At 38.7% G+C, this 27,884-nt stretch overlaps 1 protein-coding gene across 1 annotated transcript; it reads right to left on the bottom strand.

The window, feature by feature from the left end:
• Positions 1-13: 13 nt before the first annotated feature.
• On the bottom strand, positions 14-27,856 carry CUTC (cutC copper transporter; the record flags this gene model as incomplete). Its single annotated transcript, XM_080694287.1, has 9 exons — positions 14-128; positions 1,184-1,289; positions 7,971-7,998; positions 12,365-12,498; positions 14,809-14,844; positions 15,718-15,927; positions 19,441-19,500; positions 24,307-24,378; positions 27,796-27,856. 9 exons carry the CDS (start codon positions 27,854-27,856, stop codon positions 14-16), a joined length of 822 nt encoding a protein of 273 aa, XP_080550413.1.
• Between the last annotated feature and the right edge of the window lie 28 nt (positions 27,857-27,884).

Here is a 27,884-nt window from a genome sequence, read left to right as displayed (position 1 = left end):
CAGAGAGGTCTGCCTAAACCAGGATATTCTTTGCAATAGCATTCAAAGTCCTTACTTTGGTTACATCTGTAACCTTTAGGGAATATTCTGAACTAGAAAGTGAGGCTCCCATGGCAACAGAGGAATTTCTGCAATAGAAATAGCAAAAGAACAGATGAGTATATAAACTGATAAATGAGTCCTCCTTCCAGCACTTTCCCTTGTAGGCTCAGGAACAAGAGATGGGAAGAATCCCGGACTACCATATTCCATAACTTTCATTAATTATTTACTTGAAACATTTAACAGCTGACTCTAAAGGTAAACTAATTTTGTACCTGGAAATGTAAATTACTTTGCATTTTCCCCAATTTATAAGTAAAAGTTGAAAGAAATTTCCAAATGAAAAACTGAATTCTGAAAAAGTTGTCACTTTGTTAGTTAAGATTCTGGTAGCAGATAGATAATATATTTTAGCAGGGCAATTTCAAGAGAGTTTAATAAATAAATTATATACAAAGATATGGGCATGGTTTAAGAAAATTAACAAGAAATAAATAATGCAGCATGCCAGTTATATATAAATAATGCAGCAGCTTGCTTGGAATTATTACTCCAAGAAACAGTAGAAAGATTCTACTACTAAGTTATAGGTATACTTTCAAGTATTAAAAAGCACATGAGCCGGGCGTGGTGGCGCACGCTTATAATCCCCACACTTGGGAGGTGGAAACAGGAGGATTGCGCTGGTTCGAAGCCAGTCTTGCTGGCTTAGGAGACCCTGTTTCCAAATAAAAATATAAAAGTGGGTCTGGGAGTATAGCCCAGAGAAGGGTTTCCAGGAACCCCAGTACCACCAAAAAAAAAAAAAAAAAAAAAGCACATGATAATTTCAATTTCTTAAGGATGATATAATTTCAAAATAATTGACAGTAGAGAGCAAAGGTGGCGGAAAGCTGGCTAAACAGCAATGGCTAGCAAGACTAAGTGGGCTATATAAAGGTTTACTATGTTCTAAAGATCCTGTTGGTTTAAAACAGAACAAGAACTGTTTTAGAAATGTTTTTCATCTGCAAAAATGACAATACTTATATACTAATCACAATATTCTATTCATTAATTATGGCATCAGCTAAGGTTCCTATCTGAGGAAGTAAAGGTTAATCTCAGCCCTTCTTGCATGATTCCAAGAACACATTTTTACCGAAACTTCATTCCTGAGTCTCTAGAAGTTCGAGCAGAGCAGTGGAATTCTGTAGCACCGGAACCCTCAAGGATCCTTTGTAAATTTCTGTCTGTTATGCCACCTCCTGGTGAAAAAAAAAGTAATAAATTAAGTAGTATAAAATTTAAAATATAATAATTACAACTTACTCTATCTGAACTCTTCATTCTGAAATTTCTCATTGAATCAAGAATTATTCTCTCCTGGAGCTAGAATGAGATCAGAAAAGTAACATAAGAAGTCTACCAGACTCCGGAGAACTGCTTTTGTGTGTGTGTGGTACTGGGGTGGAACCCAGAGGCTTTTCTACCTCTGGGCTATACTCCCAGACCTATTTTTATACTTTATTTGGAAACAGGGTCTCACTAAGTTGCTGAGAGCTTCACTAAGTAGCTGAGGCTGACTTCAAACCTGTGTGATCCTCCTGTCTCAGCCTCCCAAGTGCAGGGATTACAAGCATGCGCCATCATGCCCAGCTCCAGAAAACTGTTAAGGCCACAAAGCCTATACGATGGAATTGTATATATATCTACTGATTTGTATAACAAAGCTAGACATTACTGAAAAGTCTACCCTAGTGCAAGGAAAATAATTTGGTGCTTTATCCCTGCTCTCTCCTCAATTTGAGAAAAATCAAATAAAAAAGAAAGATGAGGACAGGTTTGAAGAAAAATCTACAAACACACAAACTCAGAGGTGTGTCTGAAAGAGAGAACCTACCTATAAGGCTTTTTCTCTGGTCCAGGATTTAGAGTATAGTGATGGAAATGGGAATAAGGCAAAATGTTATATGGTTTATTCCACAATATCAACTTTGTTTCATTACACAGAAGAAATTGATTCTATTTTATTAAAAGCACACACTAGCCAGGTGTGGTGGTGCATGCTTGTAATCCCCATGCTTGGGAGGCGGAGACAGGAGGATTGTGCAGGTTCAAAGCCAGGTGCACTGGCTTAAGAGACCTTGTTTCCAAATTTAAAAAGTATAAAAATAGGTATGGGAGTGTAGCCCGGAGGTAGAAGGGTTTCCAGGAACCCGAGTACCACCAAAAAAAAAAAAAAAAAAGCACACACTAAGTACTTTATTTATGATGAAATGTTTTGATGAGCAATCTTTAATTTTTTTTTAATAATAGGGCTGGGAGAGGGTGTGGTGGCAAATGCTTATAATCCCAGCATTTGGGAGGCTGAGACAGGAGGATCATGGTTCACGGACAACCTCAGCTACTTTTTTTTTTTTTTTTGGTGGGTCTGAAGATAGAACCCGGGAGCATTCGTAATTTTTTTTTGGTACTGGGCATAGAACCCAGGGGCATTGTACCTCCAAGTTACACTCCCAGCCCTATTTTTTAGTCTATTTATTTATTTATTTGTTTATTTATTTATTTTATGTTGTGGTACTGGGGATTGAACCCAGGGGCATACTACCTCTGAGCTACACCCGTCAGCCCCAGCAACTTAGTGAGACCCTGCTTGCTTGCTTTCTTTCTTTCTTTCTTTCTTTCTTTCTTTCTTTCTTTCTTTCTTTCTTTCTTTCTGGTGGTACTGGGGGTGGCAAGGGCCTCTCACTAAGTAGATGAGGCTGGCCAAGAACCGGGATCCTCCAGTAACAGCCTCCCAAATGCTGGGATTACAAGCATGAGCCACCATATCTGGCTAGTCTATTTATTTATTTATTTATTTATTTATTTATTTATTTATATTTTTTGTGGTACTGGGGGTGGGACCCAGGGGCTTTTCTACCTCCGGGCTATACTCCCAGACCTATCTTTATACTTTATTTGAAAACAGGGTCTCTAGCCGGGCGTGGTGGCGCACGCTTGTAATCCCCGCGCTTGGGAGGCTGAGACAGGAGGATCGCACGGGTTCGAAGCCAGCCTCAGCTACTTAGTGAGGCTCTCAGCAACTTAGTGAGACCCTGTTTAAAAAAAAAAAAAAAAAAAAAAAAAAAAAAAAAAAGGTCTGGGAGCATATCCCAGAGGCAGAAAGCCTCTGGGTTCCACTAAGTACTAAGGCTGGCTTAAAACCTGTGCGATCCTCTAGTCTCAGCCTCACAAACACTGGGATTACAAGCATGCACCACCACGCCCGGCTAAATCTTTTCATTTTTGAAACACTAAGTTGTGAAGGGCCTAAGTAGCTGAGGCTGTCCATGAACCATGATCCTCTGGTCTCAGCCTCCCAAATGCTGGGATTACAAGCATGTGCTACCACACCTGGCTTTTTAAAAATATTTATATATTAAGTCATATCTGAATTAGTACCAGTAATTATGAAGTTAATTTATTGATCTTTATATTCTTAGCTCGATAGACTATATATTCAATAAATATTTCAAAACAATATAAAAACATGTTCTCTGTTCCTCAAGCTATTCGAATTGCTGAAATAGCCTGTTTGTATATACTTTTTGAAGTTCATTAACTCAGCTTTCTGTGTGTGTTTTAGTGGTCCAGTCATATTGCTGCAATAGAACACAGGCTGAGAAGTCAGATTTAAATTGGTATCCTGACTTCATCGCTGTAGCTCTTCACACTTGTGTAATATTAAACAAATTATTTAAATCCACTGAGCCTCAATTTTTCACCAATAAAGAGTATAACAGTCTACCTTATGTAGTTTGTTGTAAAGTTCAAAAGACAAATATATTATTTTCTCTGTGTGGGGTGTGTGTGTGTGTGTGTGTGTGTGTGTGTGTGTGTGATTAGGGATGGAATTTGGAATTCAGGGGCATTCTACTTCTGAGTTACACCTTCAGTCCTATTTTATTTTTTACTTTGAAACAAGGTCCCACTAAGTTGCAGAGGGCCTTGCTAAGTTGCTGAAGCTGGATGCAAACCTGTGGTCCTTCTATCTCAGTCTCCCAAGTCCTGGAATTACAGGTGTGTACCACCATGCACAGTTTATTGTTTTCTTCTAACAAAACATCTGAACATTACAACACGTGTTGTTCAGCGATCAACAACTTTATCAAGTAGGTAAGACACTTTCTAAATACAGGCTAGCATAGCTTTACAGTTAAAAGATCTCAAAAAAAACCCTCAACTAGTTTAATATTTCCCTTCTTTATAGATGAGAAAACTGGAGCTCAAATATGTTGTAAGCTTCATTATGAAAAGCCCCTTGAGGAGTTACTATGTTCTACCTATCTTCATATTTCCTAATAATCGTAATAAATTGGTCATAAATCTACTCTGTGAACTCCTCCATTAGAAGGATTGCTTCAGCCGGGCGTGGTGGCGCACGCTTGTAATCCCCGCGCTTGGGAGGCAGAGACAGGAGGATCGCGCAGGTTCGAAGCCAGCCACACGCGCTGGCTTAGGAGACCCTGTTTCCAAATAAAAAAGTATAAAAAATAGGTCTGGGAGTGTAGCCCGGAGGTAGAAGGGCTTCCCCAGTACCACCAAAAAAAAAAAAAAAAAAGAAGGATTGCTTCATATTCATTCTATCCTCACCTCTACCATGTTATATATGTGTAATTATAATTGATATGTAAGTAACACTTGCTTGGTCAGCCTTGTTAAATAAACTAATCACAAGTATTTTTGTACGTGACATCATCTGATCTATAACTATTAAGTTCTTAGCCAGGCGTGGTGGCGCACGCTTGTAATCCCTCCCCCATCCCCACCCCCACCCCCTGTTTAGGAGGCTGAGACAGGATGACTGTACAGGTTGGAAGCCAGCCTTAGCTACTTAGTAAGGCTCTTAGCAACTTAGTGAGACTCTGTTTCCAAATAAAATATAAAATAGGTCTGGGAGTATAACCCAGAGGTAGTATAACCACCCCCAATACTACCAAAAAAAAAAACCACCATTAAATTAATAATTACATGAAAAAGAATAAAATTGGACCCTTACCTAACACCATATACAAATATTAACTCAAAATAGATAAAAGACCTAAATATAAATCTTAAGACTATAAATTTTTAGAAGAAAATCTGGGTCATTAAACCTCACAACACTGAAATTGGCAGTGATTTCTTGGATATGATTTCAATGGCACAGGCAACAGACGGGTAAACAAACTCCCTAAAAATTAAAAAAAATATTGTATATCCAAAGACAATGTAAACAGAGTTAAAAGTTACTGATAGAATGGGATAAAATATTTCCAAATGCTATATCTGAAGGTATATTAATATTCCAACTAGAAATCCTAAAAATCAGCAACAATAAAAGCAAACAATACAATTTAGAAATAGGTAAAAGACTAACATAAATAATGAATCTCCAAAGATAGCCAATCTTAGTTGTCTGTTGGATGGAAAATCTTGTTTCTCTGGTTCTGGTGTGTGTTACCTATTTCTTCTTTGTAGTTAATCTCTTTGAGTATTTTCTCTAGCGCTGGTTTTGAAGACATAAATGTCTTCAGTTTCTTTTTGTCCTGGAAGCTTCTTATTTCCCCATCTAATTTGATAGAAAGTTTTGCTGGGTAGGAAATTTTTGGCTGGAAGATGTTTTTTTTCAGAATTTGGAATATGTTACTCCAAGCCCTTCTGGCTCTCATGACTTGGTTTGGGAAGTCTGGAGTGATTCTAATTGGTTTGCCTCTGAATGTCACTTGGCCCTTTGTTTTTGTTGCCTTTAAGATTCTCTGCTTGGCTTCCACATTGGTCATTTTGACAATTATGTGGTGTGGGATCCTCTTCTCTGATCCTGCCTAAAGGGGGTTCTATAAGTTTCCTGGACCTGTGTATCAAACTCTTGCTCTATGTTTGGAAAATTTTCTGCTATTACTTCCTTGAAGAGATTGTTGATCCCTTTGGTTTCACCTTCTTTTCCCTCCTCTATTCCAATTATTCTTAGGTTAGCTCTCTTAAAATGGGCCCATATTTCTTCAATGTCAGATTCCTGCTGTCGGATTTTTTTTTTCTAAATTAGAAACTATGCGTTCATTTTTTGAATGATCATCTTCTAGGAGCGAGATTCTATTCTCCATGTAGTCTAATCAGTTGTTTGTACTTTGAATTGAGGCCTTTACTTCATTAATTGCATCCTTTATCTCTCTTTGGCTCTCTCTGAATTCTTTTCGAAACACCTCTATTATTTCTAAAGTTATTTTCCTGATTTGATCTTCTAGAAATCTCTGAATTTCTGTTTTATCAGGTTCTGATGTTGTGGGGTTGTGGGCATTCATTACTCCATTGTTATTCCTCTTTCCCATGATTTCGGAAGTTTGTGCCTTCTCTGGGTTCTTCCCTGGTTCACTACGACTTCACTTAAGGTGTTGTGGATCTCGAGTCTGTGGTATCTCAGTCCCCACTCCTCCTTTACTGGGTTGTATCGCAGAGTCTCAGACCCAGGGAGTCAATCGAGACTGCTTTAGACCATGGGGGGTGCCAGGTTGGGCGTTCTCCTATAGTGTGATATCTCTGCCACCACCACTCCCCCACTGGGTCAAGTCCCTGGGAGTGCTGTACTGGGATTTCTTCTCTAGGGGCCGCAATTTGACTCACTGTTGTTGAGTGCGCCGATGGAGCTGTAGTAGATTCGGTGAATTTGCTGCTGCTGCTACCGGTGGCAATATGGCGCCGTTGCCACGCCCTCGGCCATGAGGCTGGCATATTTCTTCTCTGGTTTTGCGCTCCACTCTGAGTCCCGGCAGGGTGTGCTGAGCCCAGCCACTGGGAGCTTTAGATGCTCCCTGCGCCGAAAAACCTGCCGAATCCCACCCGGCTGTTCTGCAGCGGCTCACCTCTGCTCGCTGTCTGCCGCTCCTCTCTGGAACCTGGTGGGCTGTTGAATGCATTGGTCTGGAGCCGTCTGGTGAATTTGCCGCTGCCGCTGGCAGTAAGGCGCTGCTGCTGCTGCGTCCTCGGCCGTGAGGCCGGTGTATCTCCTCTGTGGCTCTGAGCTCCATTCTGAGTCCCCCTCCTCTTTGGGGCCTGGTGCTGCAAGGAAAGATGGTGCCCACCGCTCCGCGCCGCAGCTCCGGCCGCACCACTATGATCTGGTTTCTTTCTGGTGTCTCATTTTTCCAACCCTCTTTTTCTCTGTCCCTTGTAATTACATTTTTTGTTTCTCTGCTGATGGTGTTTTCTGACTATGAAAGGCGCTGATTTTGTAGTAATAGAGATTGGTTGTAAGCGGGGCTCGTAAGCCCCGCTTTTCTCCGTCGCCATCTTCCCGGAACCCCTATTTTTATTCTTTATTTTGAAACAGGATCTCACTAAGTTGTGGAGGGCCTCACTAAGTAGCTGAGGCTGGCCATGAACCCAGATCCTCCTGTCTCAGCTTCTCAAGTACTGGGATTACAAGCATGTACCACCATGCCCGGCTCTGTTTATTCTTAATGAATCATTGTGTACTTAATTAATCTTATGATTATTAGCATATACTCAAAATTTTCTGACAAATAATTTGGTGATCAGAGACCTTCAGGAATTAAAAAGTATTATTTATGCAGTGATGTAACCTAAATATTTGGCCTTAACACAGTATTAGACTTGGTGTGCCTTCCCAGAGATGAACATCAACATCCAAATTCATAAAATTCTACACTGTAAGGAAAGCAAACACGGAGACACTTCAGTCCTCTTCTACTTCCTCACTTGTTTCTCTCTGAGGTAATCCCTGTAGAATGTTCTCACTCTAAAGTTTTAAATGCCAGCCCAGATCTCCTAATTATAAACATCTTAATCAATCTATATATTCTTCTCTCTAAACATCACATACTAATACTTTCTCACAGGTTATCCTGTCTCTTTTGCTCTCCACCACTACTGTTTAGTGTTATGCTGATAAATGGAAATACACGTACCTGGCATTACCACAATCCTGCCTTTTGCCTGAAAAAAAAAAAAAGTACATTTTAGTATCTTTAAAAAAAATGTATAGTATCTTTTTCTTTTCTTTTTCTTTTTTTTTTTATTGGTAGTACTGGGGTTCCTGGAAACCCTTCTACCTCTGGTCTGGACTACACTCCCAGACCTATTTTATATTTTCATTTGGAAACAGGGTCTCTTAAGCCAGAGAGGCTGGCTTCGAACCTGTGCGATCCTCCTGTCTCGCCTCCCAAGCGCGGGGGTTACAAACTGCACCACGACACCTGGCCAGTATCTTTTTTAAATTGGAATAAGAAGGCAGTAAGAATAGAAACACAAGTCAAGGTATATTAAATTTAAAAAAATATTCTAATGTCTACTTTTGTGTGTGTGTGTTGTACTGGGAATAAAACCTTGGGGCTTTCTACCTCCAGGCCTATTTTATATTTTTATTTGGAAACAGGGTATCACTAAGTTGCTGAGAGCCTCACTAAGTAGCTGAGGCTGGCTTCTAACCTGTGTGATCCTCCTGTCTCAGCCTCCCAAGCGCGGGGATTACAAGCGTGCGCCACCACGCCTGGCTTAATGTCTAATATATCCTATTTTGCAGTGTAATAAATATTGGGCAAGGAAGATGTCCAGCATAATAACTTTTTATCCCAGAAGATTATTTTGTTTATTGCTTTATAAACTCTAACTTTTATGAGCATAGAGAATTGGTGAATACAATATAAATGTTGAAAAATCACACTATCTTATGAAAGCCTTACAGAAAAATAACATTAATCCCGCATTATTGTTATGCAATGGGATGGAAGTGGTTAAATTTAAACAAGATCTTAGCAGAAAAGAAAGCACAACACAATTTTAAGTTGCTAGAAAAATTCACTCAAATCCTATATTCTCAACTAAATTCCCTAACTGAGATTATAGGAACAGATTTAATTTCTGATAATTCTGGAATACATGGATTGAAATTATTATAAACTATAATATCTCCCATTTATTGTCCTACAAGTCCACTTATCTTTCCAGAAAGTCACTTTTCCCACTGTAAGTGCCCTTCTCTCCTGCCTCTTCACCTACTAAGATGGCTTATAAGCCCTCAATTCAAATCATCACTTTGAGTTATAGTTCTATATGAACTTCCATATGTATATAAGAATCTATATTCTATATACTACATGCACTTAAGATTTATTTTCTCCCTTGCTAATCTGTTTTTAGCCAATTTAATTTATAGACTCACAGGAATTAAACCTAAGAGGGTAGAAGAAAAGTTTTTCTCCTGACACAGTGAACAAATTTCTACTCTCATGAAGTTAAACATCTAGGAAAGACAGAAAACAGAAAGGTATATTAACATAATAAAATTTCAGAGAGCTGTAAGTACAATGACATAAAATAAAGCAAAGAAATGAAATGAAAAAGAGAAGGGGCTATTTCATCAAATTTAATAATTGTTAGAAAATGAAGTGGAACAAAGATGTTTTATATTCTCCAAAGCAAATCATCCATAAAGAAAAACATCTAGAAAGCTAAAATAATTTGAGGAGGAAAAAATTCATATTTATCTGTTTCTTACAGGATAAAGCTTTTCAAAATAAGGACAAGTGATATTTTAAAGAGAAAAAATATTTCATTGAAATTAGATAAAATCCAGGGTTCAAGCTACATCCCCAGCCCTATTCTATTTATTTATTTATTTATTTATTTATTTATTTATTTATTTATTTTTGGTGGTACTGGGGTTCCTGGAAACCCTTCTACCTCCAAGCTACACTCCCAGACCTATTTTATATTATTTTATTTGGAAACAGGGTCTCTTAAACCAGCACGGCTGGCTTCGAACCTGCCCAATCCTCTAGTCTCCACCTCCCAAGTGCGGGGGATTACAAACATGCGCCACCACGCCCAGCTTTATTCTTTATTTTAAAACAAGTTCTCACTGAGTTGCAAAGGACCTCACTAAGTAGCTGAGGCTGTCCATAAACCATGATCTTCCTGTCTCAGGCTCACAAATGCTGGGATTACAGCCCACCAGCAGGCCAGGATTATAATCCTGAAGCCTATGCTTTAACCAGTATTGTGTGTGTGTGTGTGTGTGTGTACACATATCTACACATACTATTTTATATAATATATAATATAGTTACTAGGTAGCTATTTACTTCAAGCAGTTAGTGTATCACCACGTGTGGTGGCACACCCTTGTAATCCCACCATTTAGGAGGTGGAGACCAGAGGATTGTGGTTCGCAGACAGCTTCAGCTACTTAGGCTCCTCGCAACTCATTGAGACCCTGTTTCAAAAAATAAAAAGACTAAAAAAATAGGGCTGGGGGTGTAGCTTGGAGGTAGAATGTCCCTGGGTTCCATCCCTAGCACCGCAAAAAAAATAAAAAAATAAACAAAATAATATAGTGTATGAAAATAGTTAATCCAGCTTCTTGTCCATCAATGATAAACCAGAGGGAGCAAGGCACACAAGTGAGGGGCTTTTGAAATGCAATATATGACTATGGCAGTTATGTCTTATTCTCTATTCCTTAGTGAGTAGCCTTTTTAAACTAGAAACCTGATTCATCAATTCTTTTAAAATGCCTCAGGCTTCTCTAGTGCACCACGGATTAAGTATAAGTACTATTTAATAAGGCTTTCAGAGTTTTGGATATCATTCTTCTCTTCACGTCAGTCATTCTTCAATATCTCAAGTTATGCCTAATTTTGTTTCCAGGTGCTAGCATATACAATTTCTCCTGCATGGAACAATCCCTCCACTTCCCCTACCCTACCCTTTACAAGGATAAATCCCAAACTTTCAAATAGGTAAGACATTGATTATGAGTTGGATGCCTTTTCTTCTGGGAAGCTTTCCTTAAGTACTGCCAACCTCCACCCACCCCACGCCCTATACTCAATCTGGAGTCAATTACTCTCCAATATGCCTACATAATACCTTTTTAAATAGTACAATAGTACTCTATTAAAGTAACTGTTGTGCACTAGATTGTAAGGACAATAAGTATAAAAACATGAAGCCAGGCTTGGTGACGCACGCTTGTAATCCCAGCATTCAGGAGGCTGAGTCTGGAGGATCGCAGTTTGCGGACTGCCTCAGTTACTTTTAAGGCCCTCCACAACTTAGTGAGATCCTGTTTCAAAATAAAGAATAAAATATAGGGCAGGGGGTAGAGCTCAGAAGTTAAATGCCCTTGAGTCCCATTCCCAGTCCTGCAAAAACAAACAAACAAACAAACAAAAAACACATGTACTAAGACCTACTATGTGCCAAGCACTGTGCTCAGGTTCTTACATATCTTATCTTTTTCAATCATCAGAGAAACCCTATAAAAGGAGAATTAAATTTAACTCAATCTCACACTCAAATATAGTAACCTATTCACTATCATGCAGCAAATAAGTGTCAAACCTGAGTCTCAAACACAAAACTCTTTTATCTCAAAGCCTGTACTCATAACCTAGAATGCCTCTGGTATTAAAAAAGAAAAAAAAAAGAAAAAAAAAACAGAAACAGAGGCAGACTTCAATTACAGAGCCATATTTGACTGAGCTACAAATGATGAGAGCTCATCAAGAGGATACATATCAGGGAAAAATATATTTTCTCTTATATTGACAGATGGGAAAAAAGAAAAAAATATAATTTTAGTTTTGGAATTTACCTGCATATGATAGTTATCTCACAAACTGTATGGGGTTCTTTGAATTTGAATATATTTATAAGCTGCATATGAAGAGATATTAAAAATACATAATGGTAATAGCAGAAAAAAGACAAAATTTGCTGTGATTATCCAAGTTAGATTGGATCTGTAGGCACTGTCTATAATTTGATCTGAAGAGCCTTGATTTTTTTTTTTTTTTTTTTTTTTTTGTGGTACCGGTGATGGAACCCAGGGGCATTGTACCTCCGAGCTACATCCCCAGTCCTATTTTTAGTATTTATTTATTTATTTATTTATTTATTTATTTATTTATTTTCACAGTGCCGAGGATGGAACCCAAGGGCATTCTACCTTCAAGCTATGCCCCAAGACCTATTTTTTAGTCTTTTTATTTTTGAAACAAGGTCTCACTGAGTTGTGAAGGGCCTTGCTAAATAGCTAAGGCTGACCGTGAACCACAATTCTCTGCTCTCAGCATCTCAAATGCTGGGATTACAAGCATGCACCACCACACCCGACAAGAGCCTTGATTATTAAGAATACTCATGTGAAATAAGAATTATATAAGCAGATCACTACCTGTTTGTTTATTCCTATAACCACAAAGTCAGTAATATTTAGTTTAACAACCCAGCTGTACGGCAGAATGTAAGGAGTAACCATAACCATCTTAGAAAAACAGAAAAAAAAAAGTGCTTGTACCTGATCTATAAGTCGCTTTATTAGAGGTAGTCCTTCCAGTGCAGAACTGTCACAACCACTGGTCAACACGCGTTCAAATCCCAAGGTTAAGAGGGTCTCTAGAGCTGCCATTGGATCATGAACCATGTCAAAGGCTGAAATAAACAAAATTGACTTAAATTTTAAGTAAATACATTCCAAAATGTCATATACATGCAGTTGGTGTGCTGGACCTAGCATATACTGGCTTACAAAAGTCAATTGTTGAATATTGAGGAATTCTAGCCAGGCGTGATGGTGCACGCTTGTAATCTCAGCACTTGGGAGGCTGAGACAGGAGGATCGCACAGGTTCAAAGCCAGTCTCCGCTACTTAGTGAGACCCTGTTTACAAATAAAATACAAAATAGATCAGGGGTATAGCCCAGAAGTAGAAGGTCCCTGGGTTCTATCCCCAGTACCACAAAAAATAAATACATAAATAAATATTGAGGAATTCTGCAAGTCAGATTATTAGCCTACTGGCATCTTGAAATTAGTTCAGATAAGAGTACTTAAATTATAGAAATCAGAAAATACTACAAATCAGGGCTCTGGAGCCAATTTACCAGCAAACCATAGTCTTTGTACTACTAGCAGTATGTGTGATCATTTTACTAGTATATATTTTAATAGCTGTATTTACTTGAATGCAGAAGTGAAAAAGTTTCCAGTTTATAGTAATTATATAAGTTTCTCTTTAAAATAAATTTACTTATGACTTAAAGAAAAATTTTAAATAAATTTTCACAGGTAACACTCAGATATAGTAAATCTGTAAATGCAATAAGTAAGTGACCAGATTTGGGGAACTGCTTTAAGATGTCAAAGTGGACTACCTAAAATGAAAACACTATTATTTGCCAGTTCTAGAAAAAGCCTTGGCTCCCATTTTCATTACTAATATTTTGCACTAACACATTTACCTGACATACTCAAGGTGCAAAGTATAAGGTTGTTTTCAACAGTCTATGGGTTTCATTTTCTTTCTATGTTCTGAGAAACCTCCCTCCTCAGAACCCTGAGAAGAAAGTGGCCAAGGAAACTTAAAACAGAAAAACTAATTCAGCTCAATCTACTATATAGAATTTTCCTTTTTTAGTGACAGCACTTTCTCACCAGTGACTACACTATCATACTATCTCATTAAGTTAATGAGTAGAAAAATGTGGAAACCAAGTCAATATAAAATTTGTTAATTTGGGGCATTATGAAAGTATTTCTGTTAAATTTCGTGGAGAACAGGAAAGGAAAAGAAATTTGAAGTAATTTTTTAGTTTAAAAACAAAAAATATATTCCAGATGACTAGCTTGCTTTCTAAATTGTTTAGTATTTCAAATTTTTAAACTTTCTATTTTCAGATAATTGCTCATTAATTTAAAATATTTTTCATGTTTAAAAACTTTGTCATGTGTGTAGCTAGCTTCAAGGTACAGACACTTAATCAACCTAATGTCTTTTAGTTATTGCTAGTTTATAAGAAACTGCTAACATCAAGTCAAAGAAAATGTGTCATACATTCAAACGAAACAAGGATAATAAGTATTCTTTATCCCTAATTTGTATAAATGGATGCTGATGCTGATATTCACTATTAGCATAACCCCTGAATGCTTATTTAAAAGAATGAAAAACATTAATCAACTTCTCAAGAATATTATCAACTAAAAAATACATGCATTTTTTACTAACCAGTTCTTTCTTTTCATGAGTAATGGCAGTGCTCTCTACAGCAAAAGTGACACTTTTCTCCTCCATTTCACCAAGGTTTACTCAAAGTGTATGGGAACTATAACTACTGGATTTGAAGACAGGAGGCATTTCTTCATATGATGCAAATGATCAATCATGAGACAGTTTTGTATATTTTAGTTGACATTTGTTCATTGACTATGTAGGATCTATTTCTTCTTTCCCCTCTCCTAAAAATGCTCAATTCTTCAGATACCCTGCTCTCTCCCTCTCAGATAGGAAGTCTCTAGAGAGAAATCTGACCTCACACCTAGTACCAGGAACAGTTTTGCCTGGCAGGGTGTTTCATTTCACTGAACACAGCAGGCAGTGCATTTCGCTGACCATTGCTAGGCAATGCACTGCATTTCACTGACCACTGTAGGGCTGCTTATGACCTAAGGCAATCTAATTAAAATGAATCTCAGAATTGTTACTTGGATGGATATATGCATTTGCAAGTAATGTTTTCTTTCTCTCTCTTTTCTAATATATTCTACTACCACTTATTTTTTAATAACTTTTTATAACTAATCCTTCAAATTTTCTAGGGATTTTACATCTCTAAATTTATTATTTTCCATCCCAAGATCTGAGTAACACTATAGAACTGCATCTATAGAAAGGATGTGGCATCTGTTAAAATTAGAAAACTGACATTGTTCAACAGGACTTCTAAAATGGAAATGACTCACCTCGGTGGAAAGTGACTGGCAGAGGACGGCAAATAGCTATAAAAAGAAAGTCATAACAAGAAGAATATGAAGTCACCATTTATTACTATATAGAGAACTCTACATGTTATGTGAAACTTTTTTTATACTTTCTTTTAAGAAGTAAGGAGAGTGAACTAAATAAGATGGTAGCCTTAAAAATTCAAAATTCCTATCTTTCCACTAAATTCTAATTTTTATATATAACATGTTCATCCACGTCTTAGAGATACCATATAACAATTACATGATCTGGCAACTATAAGAACAGCATTACATCTATTACTCATCTCTCTGATGATCTTCAAGAAATAGTCTGGCTTAGTAACACAGGTAGTTTGGTTCTATCCTATTGACCTTTCACCATTTCAATCACTTTTGAAGTTTTTGGTGTAGTGGTTAAAGAACCAATGTAAATTTCCCTTAAGCTCTACAAGAACACCAGAACTTGATCTACAGAACTTGATCTACTGTCCAGGGCTTTGTACATACCCTCTGCCCTAAACATAAATATCTACTCTTTAGAATAGATAAGTTAGCTGGGCGTGGTGGCACACGCTTGTAATCCCCGCACTTGGGAGACTGAGATAGGAGGATCACGCAATGTTCAAAGCCAGCCTCAGCTACTTAGTGAGGCTCTCAGCAACTTAGTGAGACCTTGTTTCCAAATAAAAATACAAAATAGGTCTGGAGGTGTAGCTCGGAGGTAGAAGCCCCTGGGTTCCATCCCTAGTACCACACACAAAAAAAGACAAAAACAAAATAAATAGGTTAGCATAAAGACCTACAGGTATAACTGAAAAATCGGTTTTATAATGATGTTTTTCTGTATCAGGGACACTAAGTATAATCATCAGTAAAGGTTTATACATCTCAGATACAAATTCTTACCCACGAGAGACATGCACAGTTCTTTGTCAATGTGTCCATCTTCAGTCAATGCCCCAAATACCAAGCCATCTGCACCATAGAGTTTCGCAAGCTGAATGTCAGCCTTCATCACTTCAACTTCACGGTCCGAATATAAAAAATCACCTCCACGTGGCCGAATCATCACAAAAACTGGGATCTGGACACTCTGTTTCACTACTTGAAGGACACCTATAAGAACAGAAAGCAAGCCAGGCGTGGTGACACATGCTTGGAATCTCAGTACTTGGGAGGCTGAGACAGGAGGATCGCAGGTTCTCAGCCAGCGTCAGCTACTTAGTGAGGCCCTCCACAACTTAGTTAGACCCTGTTTCAAAATAAAAAATAAAAAATAGGGGTGGGGGTGTAGTTTGGAGGTAGAATGCCCCGGGGTTCAACCCCCAGTACTGCAAAAATAAATAAATAAATAAAATTAGACAGCAGTCTAAATTTCAAATGTGAGTTTAGAAGCTCTAGGTAGGCAATAAAATATTATTGGTTATGTTACATTTTTTCCTGTGTATTATTTCTAAGAGAAAAGGAAGAGTTGAATGAGAAAACCAGAGAAAGATGGATATAAAGGGAAGGAGGACACTGAAAATAAAAATGTATGTATGGTAGAAGGGAAGTAATAGGAAATTCAAAGGTTAAAAAGACAATTTAGAAAACTGAACATACTGTAATTTGAAAGCATTTGTCAGTCCAACAAATCCCTTACAACTTAGAACCCTTTAAATGGTATGTGACATTTGAAAGTGTATTAACAACCAGGCTCAATGTTCTGCCAATGTATTCCCCAAGATCCAGTTTTTCCTGACTACAACTGTATTTAAAACCTACTACAGAAATGGTTAAATAGCTTCAAAGTCTGTCCTTTTAATAGATAAAGAAACTAACTTAGCAAAAACTTTATTTGAAAAAGATATGCAAGAGGAAAGTCTACCTATTTATGATTTCATGCACAAACATATGAACAAAAGTACCTACAAGCTGGGTGAGGTAGCACACACTTGTAATCCCAGCATTTGAGAGGCTGAGACAAGAGGATCTCACAGTTTCAGCAACTTAGCAAGGCCCTCCTTAACTTAGTGAGATACACTGATTGATTGATTGATTGATTGATTTTGTGGTACTGGGGATGGAACCCAGGGGCTTTCTACCTCTGGGCTACACTCCCAGACATATATTATATTTTATTTTGGAAACAGTGTCTTACTAAATTGCTGAGAGCCTCACTAAGTAGCTGAGGCTGGCTTCAAACCTGCACAGTCCTCCTGTTTCAGCCTCCCAAATGCTGGGATTACAAGGGTGCACCACCACACCCAGCTGAGATTTTATTTTAAAATAAAAAAAAAAATAGGCTGGGGTGTAGCTCAGAGGTAGAATGCCTCTAGGTTTAATCTCCAGTATTCTCCCCCAAAAGTACCTACATATCACACAATGTACAGCTAGCTTAGAAACTACCAAAAGTATAAGTTCTGTAACAAGCACTATTAGTTATTTATTCAATATAAATTTTCTTCTTTTTCCTTGTTAAAAGAACCCCAATTTTGCACAGGATAACAATAGGCCCAATTACAAGTAATGAATCATGAGTGGTGTTGCTAAAAACAAATAGCACTCATACTATTTTAGAATGCTAGGGATTGCCTTCTTTTAGTGATGCAATTTCAAGGGCTATTGCATATATAAATCTTTTGTAATATATATATATATATATATATATATATATATAATGCTATCCTTAATATCTTATAGTTCAGGAGTCAAAAGTTCACATAGGCACCAGGCACCAAGGCACATGCCTGTAATCCCAGTATTTGGAAGGCTGAGACCGAATTGTCTAGAAGGCCAGTCTTAGCAATTTAACAAAAACCTCAGCAAATCAGAAAGACTCTATCTCAAAATTAAGAATATAAGTTGGGCATGGTGGCGCACGCTTGTAATCCCCGCGCTTGGGTACGGAGACAGGAGGATCGCGCTGGTTCGAAGCCAGCCTCGCTGGCTTAAGAGTCCCTGTTTCCAAATAAAAAGTATAAAATAGGTCTGGGAGTGTAGCTTGGAGGTAGAAGGGTTTCCAGGAACCCCAGTATCACCAATAAATAAAGGAAATAAAAATAAAAAGGGCTGGGGGCATATCTCACAGGTAAAATGCCCTTTGGTTCAATCACCAGTATTACTCCCTCCCACACATAAAAAGCAACCAAAAAGAGAGAGAGAAAAAAAAGACTCAGATGTAGCAAAGGTATGGATATTAGTAGATTTCTTATCAGAAACAACACAAGCAAGAAGATAGTGGAAACAAAATTCAAATAATTTGAATTGAGGGGACTATATCAACCTGGAATCCTATACATAGCAAAAATATCTTTCAAAATTAAGAAGAAAGATATTTTAGACACACAGAAGCTAGTTATTTCCATCAAACTTGCATTACAAAAAATATAAAAGTAATTTTAAGCAGAAAAAAATGAAACCAGACAAATAAAGAGCTACATAAAGAAATGAAAAACAGAAATATATAGATAAGCATTTGGTTCTTTTCTTTTGTGGTGCTAGGGTTTGAACCAAGGAGTATTCTACCTCCATAGTATACTCCTATACCTTTATTTTTTAATTTTTTAATTTTTTAAATTTTATTTTGAAACGGTCAATTCTCCTACCTCATCCTCCTCAGTGCTGGGATTACAGGTGTATTACCATACCTGGCTGATTATTTTCTTATTATTTATCTCTCTTTAAAAGATAAGTGATCCTTCGGGGGCCAGGAGGTAGCTTAGTGACAAAGCGCCTGCTTTGAAGGTGAGGTGCTCTGGGTTCGATTCCCGGTTCCAAAAAGACAAAAAAATCAAAATAAAAAAAGAACCCTTTTAAAAGATAATTGATATTGATCCTTCAAGTGAAAATAACAATATACATGAGTTTTGGCATATATAAGTAAAATATATGAATGTATGACAACAGGAGAGAAAAACTAAAACAAAAGTCAACATACTGAGAATGCCAATATAGAAAGATTTTTTTTTAGCCGGGCGTGGTGGCACACACTTGTAATCCCCGCACTTGGGAGGCAGAGACAGGAGGATTGCGCAGGTTCGAAGCCAGTTGCGCGCGCGCTGGCTTAGGAGACCCTGTTTCCAAATAAAAATGTAAAAATAGGTCTGGGAGTGTAGCCCAGAGGTAGAAGGGCTTCCAGGAACCCCAGTACCACAAAAAAAAAAAGAAAGATTTTTTTTTTAAATGTCTGATCTTTGATCAGCTACTGTAGAACAGCTGAATTAGTATTAGCAACTACCTACCTTCCAACTTTTTGATTTTGATAAAATTTTCTATTGTGCTATTTACAATAATAAGCACTTCTAATTGATATAAGATCCATAATACAACATTAGTGTAGGAAACCAATGCCTCCAGGCTTTATAAAATTCTATGAGAAAGCCAGGCGTGGTGGCGCACACTTGTAATCCCAGCATTCAGGAGGCTAAGACCTGGAGGATCGCGGTTCGCGGACAGCCTCAGCTACTTAGTGAGGCCCTCTGCAACTCAGTGAGACCCGGTTTCAAAATAAAGAATAAAAAATAGGGCAAGGGCTGTAGCTTGGAGGTCAAATGCCCCTGGGTTCCATCCCCAGACCTGCAAAAAATAAATAAATAAATAAAATAAAAATAAATCCTATGAGAAAATTTGTGAAAAATAGATACTTACCCATGCTAGGTGTAGTTCCTCCCTCCAATAAACTAGAACATAATTCAATTCGACCAGCACCTGCAATAAAAAAGCATTGCTCAACTCATTTTTTTTATAGTACTGAGGGTGGAACCCAGCGGTTTTTCTACCTCCAGGCTATACTCCCAGACCTATTTTGTTTTGTGGGTCTGGGGATGGAACCCAGGGGCATTCAACCTCCGAGCTACATCCCCTGCCCTATTTTTTTTTTAATTCTTTATTTTGAAACTGGGTCTCACCGAGTTGCAGAGGGTCTCACAAAGTAGCTGAGGCTGTCTGCGAACCACGATCCTCCTGTCTTATCCTCCCGAATGCTGGGATTACAAGTGTGCTCCACCACACCTGGCTCTCCCAGACCTATTTTATATTTTATCTGGAAATAGGGTCTCACTAAGTTGCTGGGAGCCTCACTAGGTAGCTGAGGCTGGCTTTAAACCTGTGCAACCCTCCTGTCTCAGCCTCTCAAGCGCTAGGATTACAGGTGTGTGCCACCACACCCAGATATGCTCAACACATTTTATTTTACAATGGCTCTTATAAAATAGCAAACTTTAAAATTCTGAATAGAAGAGTTTTAGAAGTTGTCTAGGAGAAATAAAATTATAAAATTAGAGTAAAACTATTTTTAATCTCAACTATATTCTGCAACCTATATTGTGTTACTGACAGTCAATTAAAAAAATTTATTGGTGCATTGCAGTCATACATCTTAATGGGGTAAAAGGTGGTAGAGGCATACGTGCACACATCTAGCCCTTCCCCAATTCCCTTCCCATTCCGTCCCCTTTCCCTCCTTCTCATGTTTGGCTTACTGATTGACTTTAATATGTTTGTGAATGTGCATCATGTACATTAGGGAATTTTCCTCTTCCCCCTCCTGTCCTCCTCAGTTAGGTCGCCTTATTTGCTCATCTATAGTTTCTCCTTCTTCTTTCATAATAAGTCTAGGTTCATAATGATAAAACAGTTCACTGGAGGATAGAGAACACATTCCTTTTTCTAGAAATCAGCAAATACAGGGGAATAGCAAGCACTGATCCTTCCTTTCTCATATAAACTAAATCTCAAGATAGCCAAACTGTTGATGAAGGAAAGTCTATACATATTCTAGCTAATAAAAAAAATTGTTAGCCAGCCACGGTGGCATACATCTATAATTTCAGTACTTGGAAGGCTGAGATAGGAGGATCACAGGTCTGAAGTCAGCCTCAGCAACCTAGTAGGACCTCAGCAAATTAGCAAGGCCTTTTTACAAAATAAAAAATAAAACAGGGCTGGGGGGTGTAGCTGGAAGGTAGAATGCCCTGGGACCAATCTCCAGTATAACAAAAATATAACATAACATAGTGATGGGTGTGTAGCACATAGGTAGAATGCCCCTGGGATCAATCCCCAGTACAATATAAATAGATAAGTAAATAAATAAATGTATGTAGATTTAATATAACCCCTTTTTATACCATGTGTGTGTGTGTGTGTGTGTGTGTGTGTGTGTGTGTGTGTGTGTCTGTCCCTGGGGACTGAACCCAGAGGCATTCTACCTCTCAGCTACACCCCTAGTCTGATTTCTTTTTTCTTTTCTTTCCTTTTTTTTCAGTACTGGGGATGAACCCAGGGGCATTCTACTCTACCTCCAAGCTACACCCCAGCCTTATTTTTTAAAATTTTGAAACAGGGTCTCAATGAGTTGCAAAGGGCCTCGCTAAGTAGCTGAGGCTGTCTGCGAACTGCGACCCTTCTGTCTCAGCCTCCCAAATGCTGGGATTACAAGCATGTGCCACCACTCCTGGCTTTTGTTTCTTATTTTGAAACAGGGTCTCACTAAGTTTCTGAGGGCCTCACTAAGTTTCTGAGGCTGGCTTCAAGACTGCAATCCTCCTGTCTCAGCCTCCCAAGTACTGGGACTACAAGCGTGTGCCATCAAGCCCAGCTTGTAACCTTTATTAAAAATATGGACTGCTAAAATTATTAGGTGAAAAGCTGACCAGAAGCCTTAAAAAAGATCGATCAGGCTGACAACTTCTTAAGCCACTAATCAATCTTAACATCACAAAAAGAGAAAAAAACCAAGATATCCTCTTAATGCAATGCAACATGAAGTTGTCTAAAAAGTAGTCATGTCAAAACTCAGTTCTGAACCTGAGTAAACCTCTGGCTTTACTACAGCTTTAAAGGAATATGGTGATCAGAGAAACCTTAAGTGACACTGATTACACAATCAGTAAAACTGAGACTATGAGCCGGGCGTGGTGGCGCAGGCTTGTAACCCTCATGCTTGGGAGGTGGAGACAGGCAGGTGGAGACAGGCGGATCGCGGATTGCGGATTGCGCAGGTTTAAAGCTGCCGCGCCTTCTTCCCTAGTCTAAAACTGAGCAAGGCTCATTTTAGCAGGAATGCTGCATGGCAGACATTCCCTGGAACAGGCGCGCAGCATCTCCTTCTGGGGAATAGTATTAGGCAAGGGGATTTGGGGATTTTTTGGAATTGGCTTTGTTACCAAAAAGATACCTGAGACTCATGTTATTAATGGCTTCAAATTGTTTAAAATAATTCAAGATTTACTCCCTAAAATTGTTAACATTTATGTATGAGTTGCACCTAAATTTCCAAATAACTGATCTAACAAGAATTCTATAAAGACTCAAACAATAACAAGCAGAACAAGCCTTAAAGGCAAGTGATCCTCCCCAGGTTTTTCTAAAGCAATATTAACAATACACCTAAAAGAGAGCCAAGACAAGTTGTTCCCACCGTCATGAATTCTAAAAAGCCAGCATATTTAATCAGTGGTAGGCTATGGTAGAGTGGCTACCGACCCCCCAGTAACCCTACCCTCTTTGGTTGTACAATGGGTACAACAGCAGCAGAATAGATGGGTACCCAGGCACAGCCTTGGGACATGGGAAAGTATGAAACGTTCCTCTCCTTAGTAGTACCTATTGATTAAAAACAATGATGTATATTAATCAGAGAGTATAATGCTTAGCATAGGATATTATTTTGATATTATATTAGTAATTAATAATAAACTTCTGATCTTTTCCATGGTTGCTTGTAAGAGAAAATGTTCCCTTGAAAAAGAACCTGGCTGTCTGTCACCTTGCTTTGATGTATTAGTTCTTTGTATACTTATTGACAGATTAATTCTAGAAAAAAATTTTAAGAGTAGAATATAGCCAAAAAAGAAAGTATAAAATGCTTGCCAAAACTGAAATTAAATAAAGCAGTTTCACTCTCCATTGCTTCTATGTGCTGTTTCTCTGCCGTACTTCGCTGACTCCTCACTCCACCGCTCGTGGACCCCTGACTCTTGCTAGGGCTGGACTCCGGCATAAAGCCAGCCATGCTGGCTTAAGAGATTCTTTTTCCAAATAAAAATATAAAAAATAGGTCTGGGAGTGTAGCCCGGAGTTAGAAGGGCTTCCAGGAACCCTAGTACCACCAAAAATAAATGATAAATAAATAAATAAAGAGGTGTTAAAAATTTGAGACTATGTGGTGCTCTAAAAGATGAATAACACAGTGTTCTAGCAAATCAATGACAAAAAATACTTTTTAAAGAAATTTTAGATCTAAAGGGACTTAAGACACATATCAAACAAATGTTTGGTTCTTGTTTCAAAAAACTGCTAAAGCCGGGCGTGGTGGCACACACTTGTAATCCCCGCGCTTGGGAGGCTGAGACAGGAGGATTGTGCAGGTTCGAAGCCAGCCTCAGCTACTTAGTGAGGCTCTCAGCAACTTAGTGAGACCCTGTTTCCAAATAAAATATAAAATGGGTCTGGGAGTATAGCCCAGAGGTAGAAAGCCTCTGGGTTCCACCCCCAGTACCACCAAAAACAAACAACAAACAAACAAACAAACAAACAAAAAACTGCTAAAAAAGAAAAATGTGTATGAAGTCAGAGCAATATGAAAACTTACTGGTTACTTTAAATATTAAGAAATTATTTTTAAGATGCCTTAGTGATAATGTGGCTACTTATGAGAGTCTATATCTAAAAATACACATATTAGGCCGGGCGTGGTGGCGCATGCTTGTAATCCCTGTGCTTGGGAGGCTGAGACAGGAGGATCGCACGGGTTCGAAGCCAGCCTCAGCTACTTAGTGAGGCTTTCAGCAACTTAGTGAGACCCTGTTTCCAAATAAAATATAAAAAAGGTCTGGGAGTATAGCCCAGGGGTAGAAAGCCTTTGAGTTCCACCCCCAGTACCACCAAAAAAATAAAAAATAAAAATACACATATTAATAATATTCATATTTCTTATGGATATATAATATGTATGTAACATGTTAAGTCCTTTGAATTGAAACAACAACAAAGAAGAGTCCTTATATTTTAGACATATATTCTAAAATATTTAAAGATAAAATTACATTATGTCTAGGATTTGTTTCAAAATAATCTGGGGTTGGGAGGAGGAGAGCAGGAATATAGATCAGGGGTCAAAGACTATGACCTGCAGGCTGAAGGCCCATAGTTTCTCTTTTTATAGCCTGCAAGCTGAGAGTGTGTGCGTGTCTGTGCGTGCATGTACGTGCGTGTGTGGTACTATGGACTGAACCCAGGGGCATTCTAACTCTGAGCAACACCTCCAGTCCTTTTTATATTTTGTTTTTTTTTAAACAATGTCTCACTAGATTGCTGAGATTCAATATGTTGCTGAAGCTGTCCTCCAACCTGCAATTCTCTTGTCTCAGCCTCCCAAGCACTGGATTGTATATTTCTTAAAACAACACCTTTATTAACATATAATTAATTCACAACCACTTAAAGTATGCAATTTAGTGATCGTTAGTATAGTCGGAGCACATTCAATGAATATTTAGTACATTCTCTCACCTCCTCTTTCTGCATTCACAGCTGACTCCACTGAATCGACACACACTTCCATGAGAAATCCATTTGCTGCTCCTACAGTCCATGGAGAACAATGAAAATTCACGAAGGTATTATACATCCAGACCACTTGCCCACAAATATTTTACATTTTGCTGACAAAATTCAAATGCCCAATGATAGGGAAATGATAACAGGGCCCATGAATGCAATAAAATACCACATAATTTTTTTTTTTTTTTTTGCAATACTGGGGATGGAATCCAGGGACATTCTACCTCCAAGCTACACCCTCAACTCTATTTTTTATTCTTTATTTTGAAACAGCATCTCAAGTTGCAGAGTGCCTAAGTAGCTGAGGTTGTCTGCAAACCGTGATCCTCCTATCTCAGCCTCCCAAATGCTTGGATTAAAAGAATGTGCCACCATGCCTGGCACTACATGAATTTTTAAATTGACTAGAATGTGGGTAAACATAGGCATAAAAAATCATAGAGGCCGGGTGTGGTGGCACACGCTTGTAATCCCCACGCTTGGGAAGTGGAGACAGGAAGATAGTGCAGGTTCGAAGCCAACCTTGCTGGCTTAAGAGACACTGTTTCCAAATAAAAATATAAAAAAATAGGTGTCTGGGAGTGTAGTCCGAGGTAGAAGGGTTTCCAGGAACCCCAGTATCACACACACACACAAAAAATCACAGAGGAAAATTGACACAAAATGCCAAATTAATCTTCCTAAAACACAGACTTCATTACATCCCTGTTCAGATTCTTAGCTTCTCAATGCCTATAGAATGTTTAAACATCTTTATAAGGAATATATGTTTAAAAATAGGAATGAACTTCAAATCTCAATCCCACCATTTATTTATTTTGTGATCCTAGACAAAATACCTAGTTTTCTATAAAACAGGGTAGGTTTTAGTCCCTACCTCAGAGTAGTGAACACCAAATGAGATAATTCATGTAAAGGGCATGGTGCCCACTAAGAATCCAATAAGTATTTAAAGTTTTGTGTGGTTTTTTTTGTCTTTTTGGAACTGGGGATTGAACCCAGAGTGCTGCGCCTGCAAAGCAGATGCATTGCCACTGAGCTCCATCCCAGCCCCCCAAAAGTATTTATATCATTAATAAACTACAGGTTATTTCCTCTTTTTTTTTTTTTTTTTTTTTTTGGTGGTACTAGGGGTGGAACTCAGAGGCTTTCTACATCCGGGTTATACTCCCAGACCTTTTTTATATTTTATTTGGAAACAGTCTCGCTAAGTTGCTGAGAGCCTCACTAAGTAGCTGAGGCTGGCTTCGAACCTGTGCGATCCTCCTGTCTCAGCCTCCCAAGCGCGGGGATTATAAGCGTGCGCCACCACGCCCGGCCAGGTTATTTCTTCTTTATGACTCTACTCCTCTCCAGTCCCCATCCTTGCTCTTATGCCATCTCAACTCACAAATTTCTAGCTTCATCTTCAAATGCTCCAGTTTTCCAAGGCTCATGTCATGTGTCCATGAATTTTTCCCTCTCCCAAAGTAGGAAATTCTATCTACCTCTTTTGAACTTATCTTTTTATGAGAATATTTCCTCTTTAAAGCTTTAATTGTTTTTTTAAAACACTGTCTCTCTTCTATTCACTTTCTACTGCTTATTTATGTAGGTAAGTCTGGCTATGCTTAGTTGACCTTAAATTCCTAAGATCTTTTTATAAGAAAGCTTTATCATAACCCACATCAAGCAGTGTCTACCATGCTACACCACAGTACCTCAGATATTTACTAAAATACAAATTAACAAAAACTTATATTTGATAATAAAAATATATCAAGTTTTGAATTCTCCTGCAAGTTAAACATATAATTTGTTTTTAATTAAAAATATTGAATATAAGCCGGGCGTGGTGGGGCACACTTTTAATCCCAGCACTTGGGAGGCTGAGACAGGAGGATCGCACAGGTTCGAAGTCAGCCTCAGCTACCTAGTGAGGCTCTCAGCAACTTAGTGAGACCCTGTTTCCAAATAAAATATAAAATCGGTCTGGAGTATAGCCCAGAGGTAGAAAGCTCCTGGGTTCCACCCCTAGTACCACACACAAAAAGTACTGAATATACATCATCCAATGATTCCTGGAAAAATGTTCACCACATACTGGAGATGGTTTCCACTGGGTGGTGGAGTTTGGGATTACTTTTACTTTCTTCTTACTTTTCTATAACAATTCTTTCTGCTCAATATTGCTTTTATAATTAAAAAGCAATTTTTGACAAAACCACCTAACATCACATTGCAGCTGTGACATTTAAAAAAAACTATCAGTCCCTGTGAAAGAGTTAAGTGTTAATCTGTGCTCTGAACCAATAACACTGCACTACCCATCACTCCATGAGTCTCCTGATAGCTACCACATCACTCTCACATACATGGAACTGGATAATGCTGCAGGGTCCCCATTAGCCTCGCAGGAGAAAGGCTCCTGGCCAGGACTGGGTGGAGATAGACGCAAAGGGCTATATATAACAGAAGGTAGAGTAAGGGAACTGTTTTAAGCAACATAGTTTTCAGATCACAGAAGACATATGCTTGTGCTCAGAAGGTAGCCCAGGACTTCATCTGTGGAGTGAAAAGCATTTTTATAATATTCCTAAGACTTTTTTTTTTTTTTCACTCTCATTCTCTCAGAAGTGGAGTGGAGTTTTCAGGATGCTATTTGACTGTTAGATTGAATGCAGAAGTAGGAATTCAATTGCCTTCCATTAAGCCAGACAGTAAAGAGATTTGCAAAACAAAAAAATAACATTTACATTTTTTTCTTTTGTTTAGGAATATTTATTCATAAATATTTATAAAATACTCTTCATAAAAGTTTTATGACATGTAAGAGTTTACTGTGATTATTTTCTAATTCACCAATAATTTTAATGATTCAAATGCTAGTATGGTCAAAATTAATAGATATAACCCATATAAAAAAAAATCTTGAAAGTTTTTGATAATTTTTAGGACAAAAGAGTCCTGAGACCAAAAATGCAAGAACCACTGGTTTGGAGGAACGAGTTCACAGAGGAGGAGGAAAAGGAACTTGCCAAACACGCAGCGATGGTGAGGCGGCTGTGGGACACGGGAGGTCCGAGAAATGACCCAACTCGCACAAGGTGGCGCCACGGTGCGTGGTGGCGCTGGGATTCCAACAAGCTCCAAAGCCCCCTCACTTTTTCCACGCCTTTTTTCTTTTCCTTTTTGAAGTATCGGGGATTGAACCCAGGGGCTTTCTACCTGCGGGCCACACCCCCAGCCCTATTTCATCTTTTATTTGGAAGCAACAGGGTCTCGCTACATCGCTGCGGCTGGCCTTGACCCCGCCATCCTCCTCCAGCCTCGGCCTCCCGCGTCCTGGGATTCCGGGCGCGCGCCGCCCCGCCCGGCGCTTCGGGGAGCGGAGAACTCCTGGGGGAAACCCGGCCAGGCCAGGGCCCGCGCCCGCCCGCGGCCCGCCACCTTCCGCACCCGCCTTCCCCGCCGCGATCCACGCGGGCTTCCGCTCGGAGGAGGACCCCTGCCGCTTCATGCTCCGCCGCGCCTCCGTCGCCGCCTTC

The sequence above is a fragment of the Muscardinus avellanarius genome (assembly GCF_963383645.1).
Source record: "Muscardinus avellanarius genome assembly, chromosome: 4".
NCBI classification, from domain to species: Eukaryota; Metazoa; Chordata; class Mammalia; order Rodentia; family Gliridae; genus Muscardinus; species Muscardinus avellanarius.
Note: the sequence above shows the minus strand (reverse complement) of the source record. Positions and strands in the feature narration are given on the sequence as shown.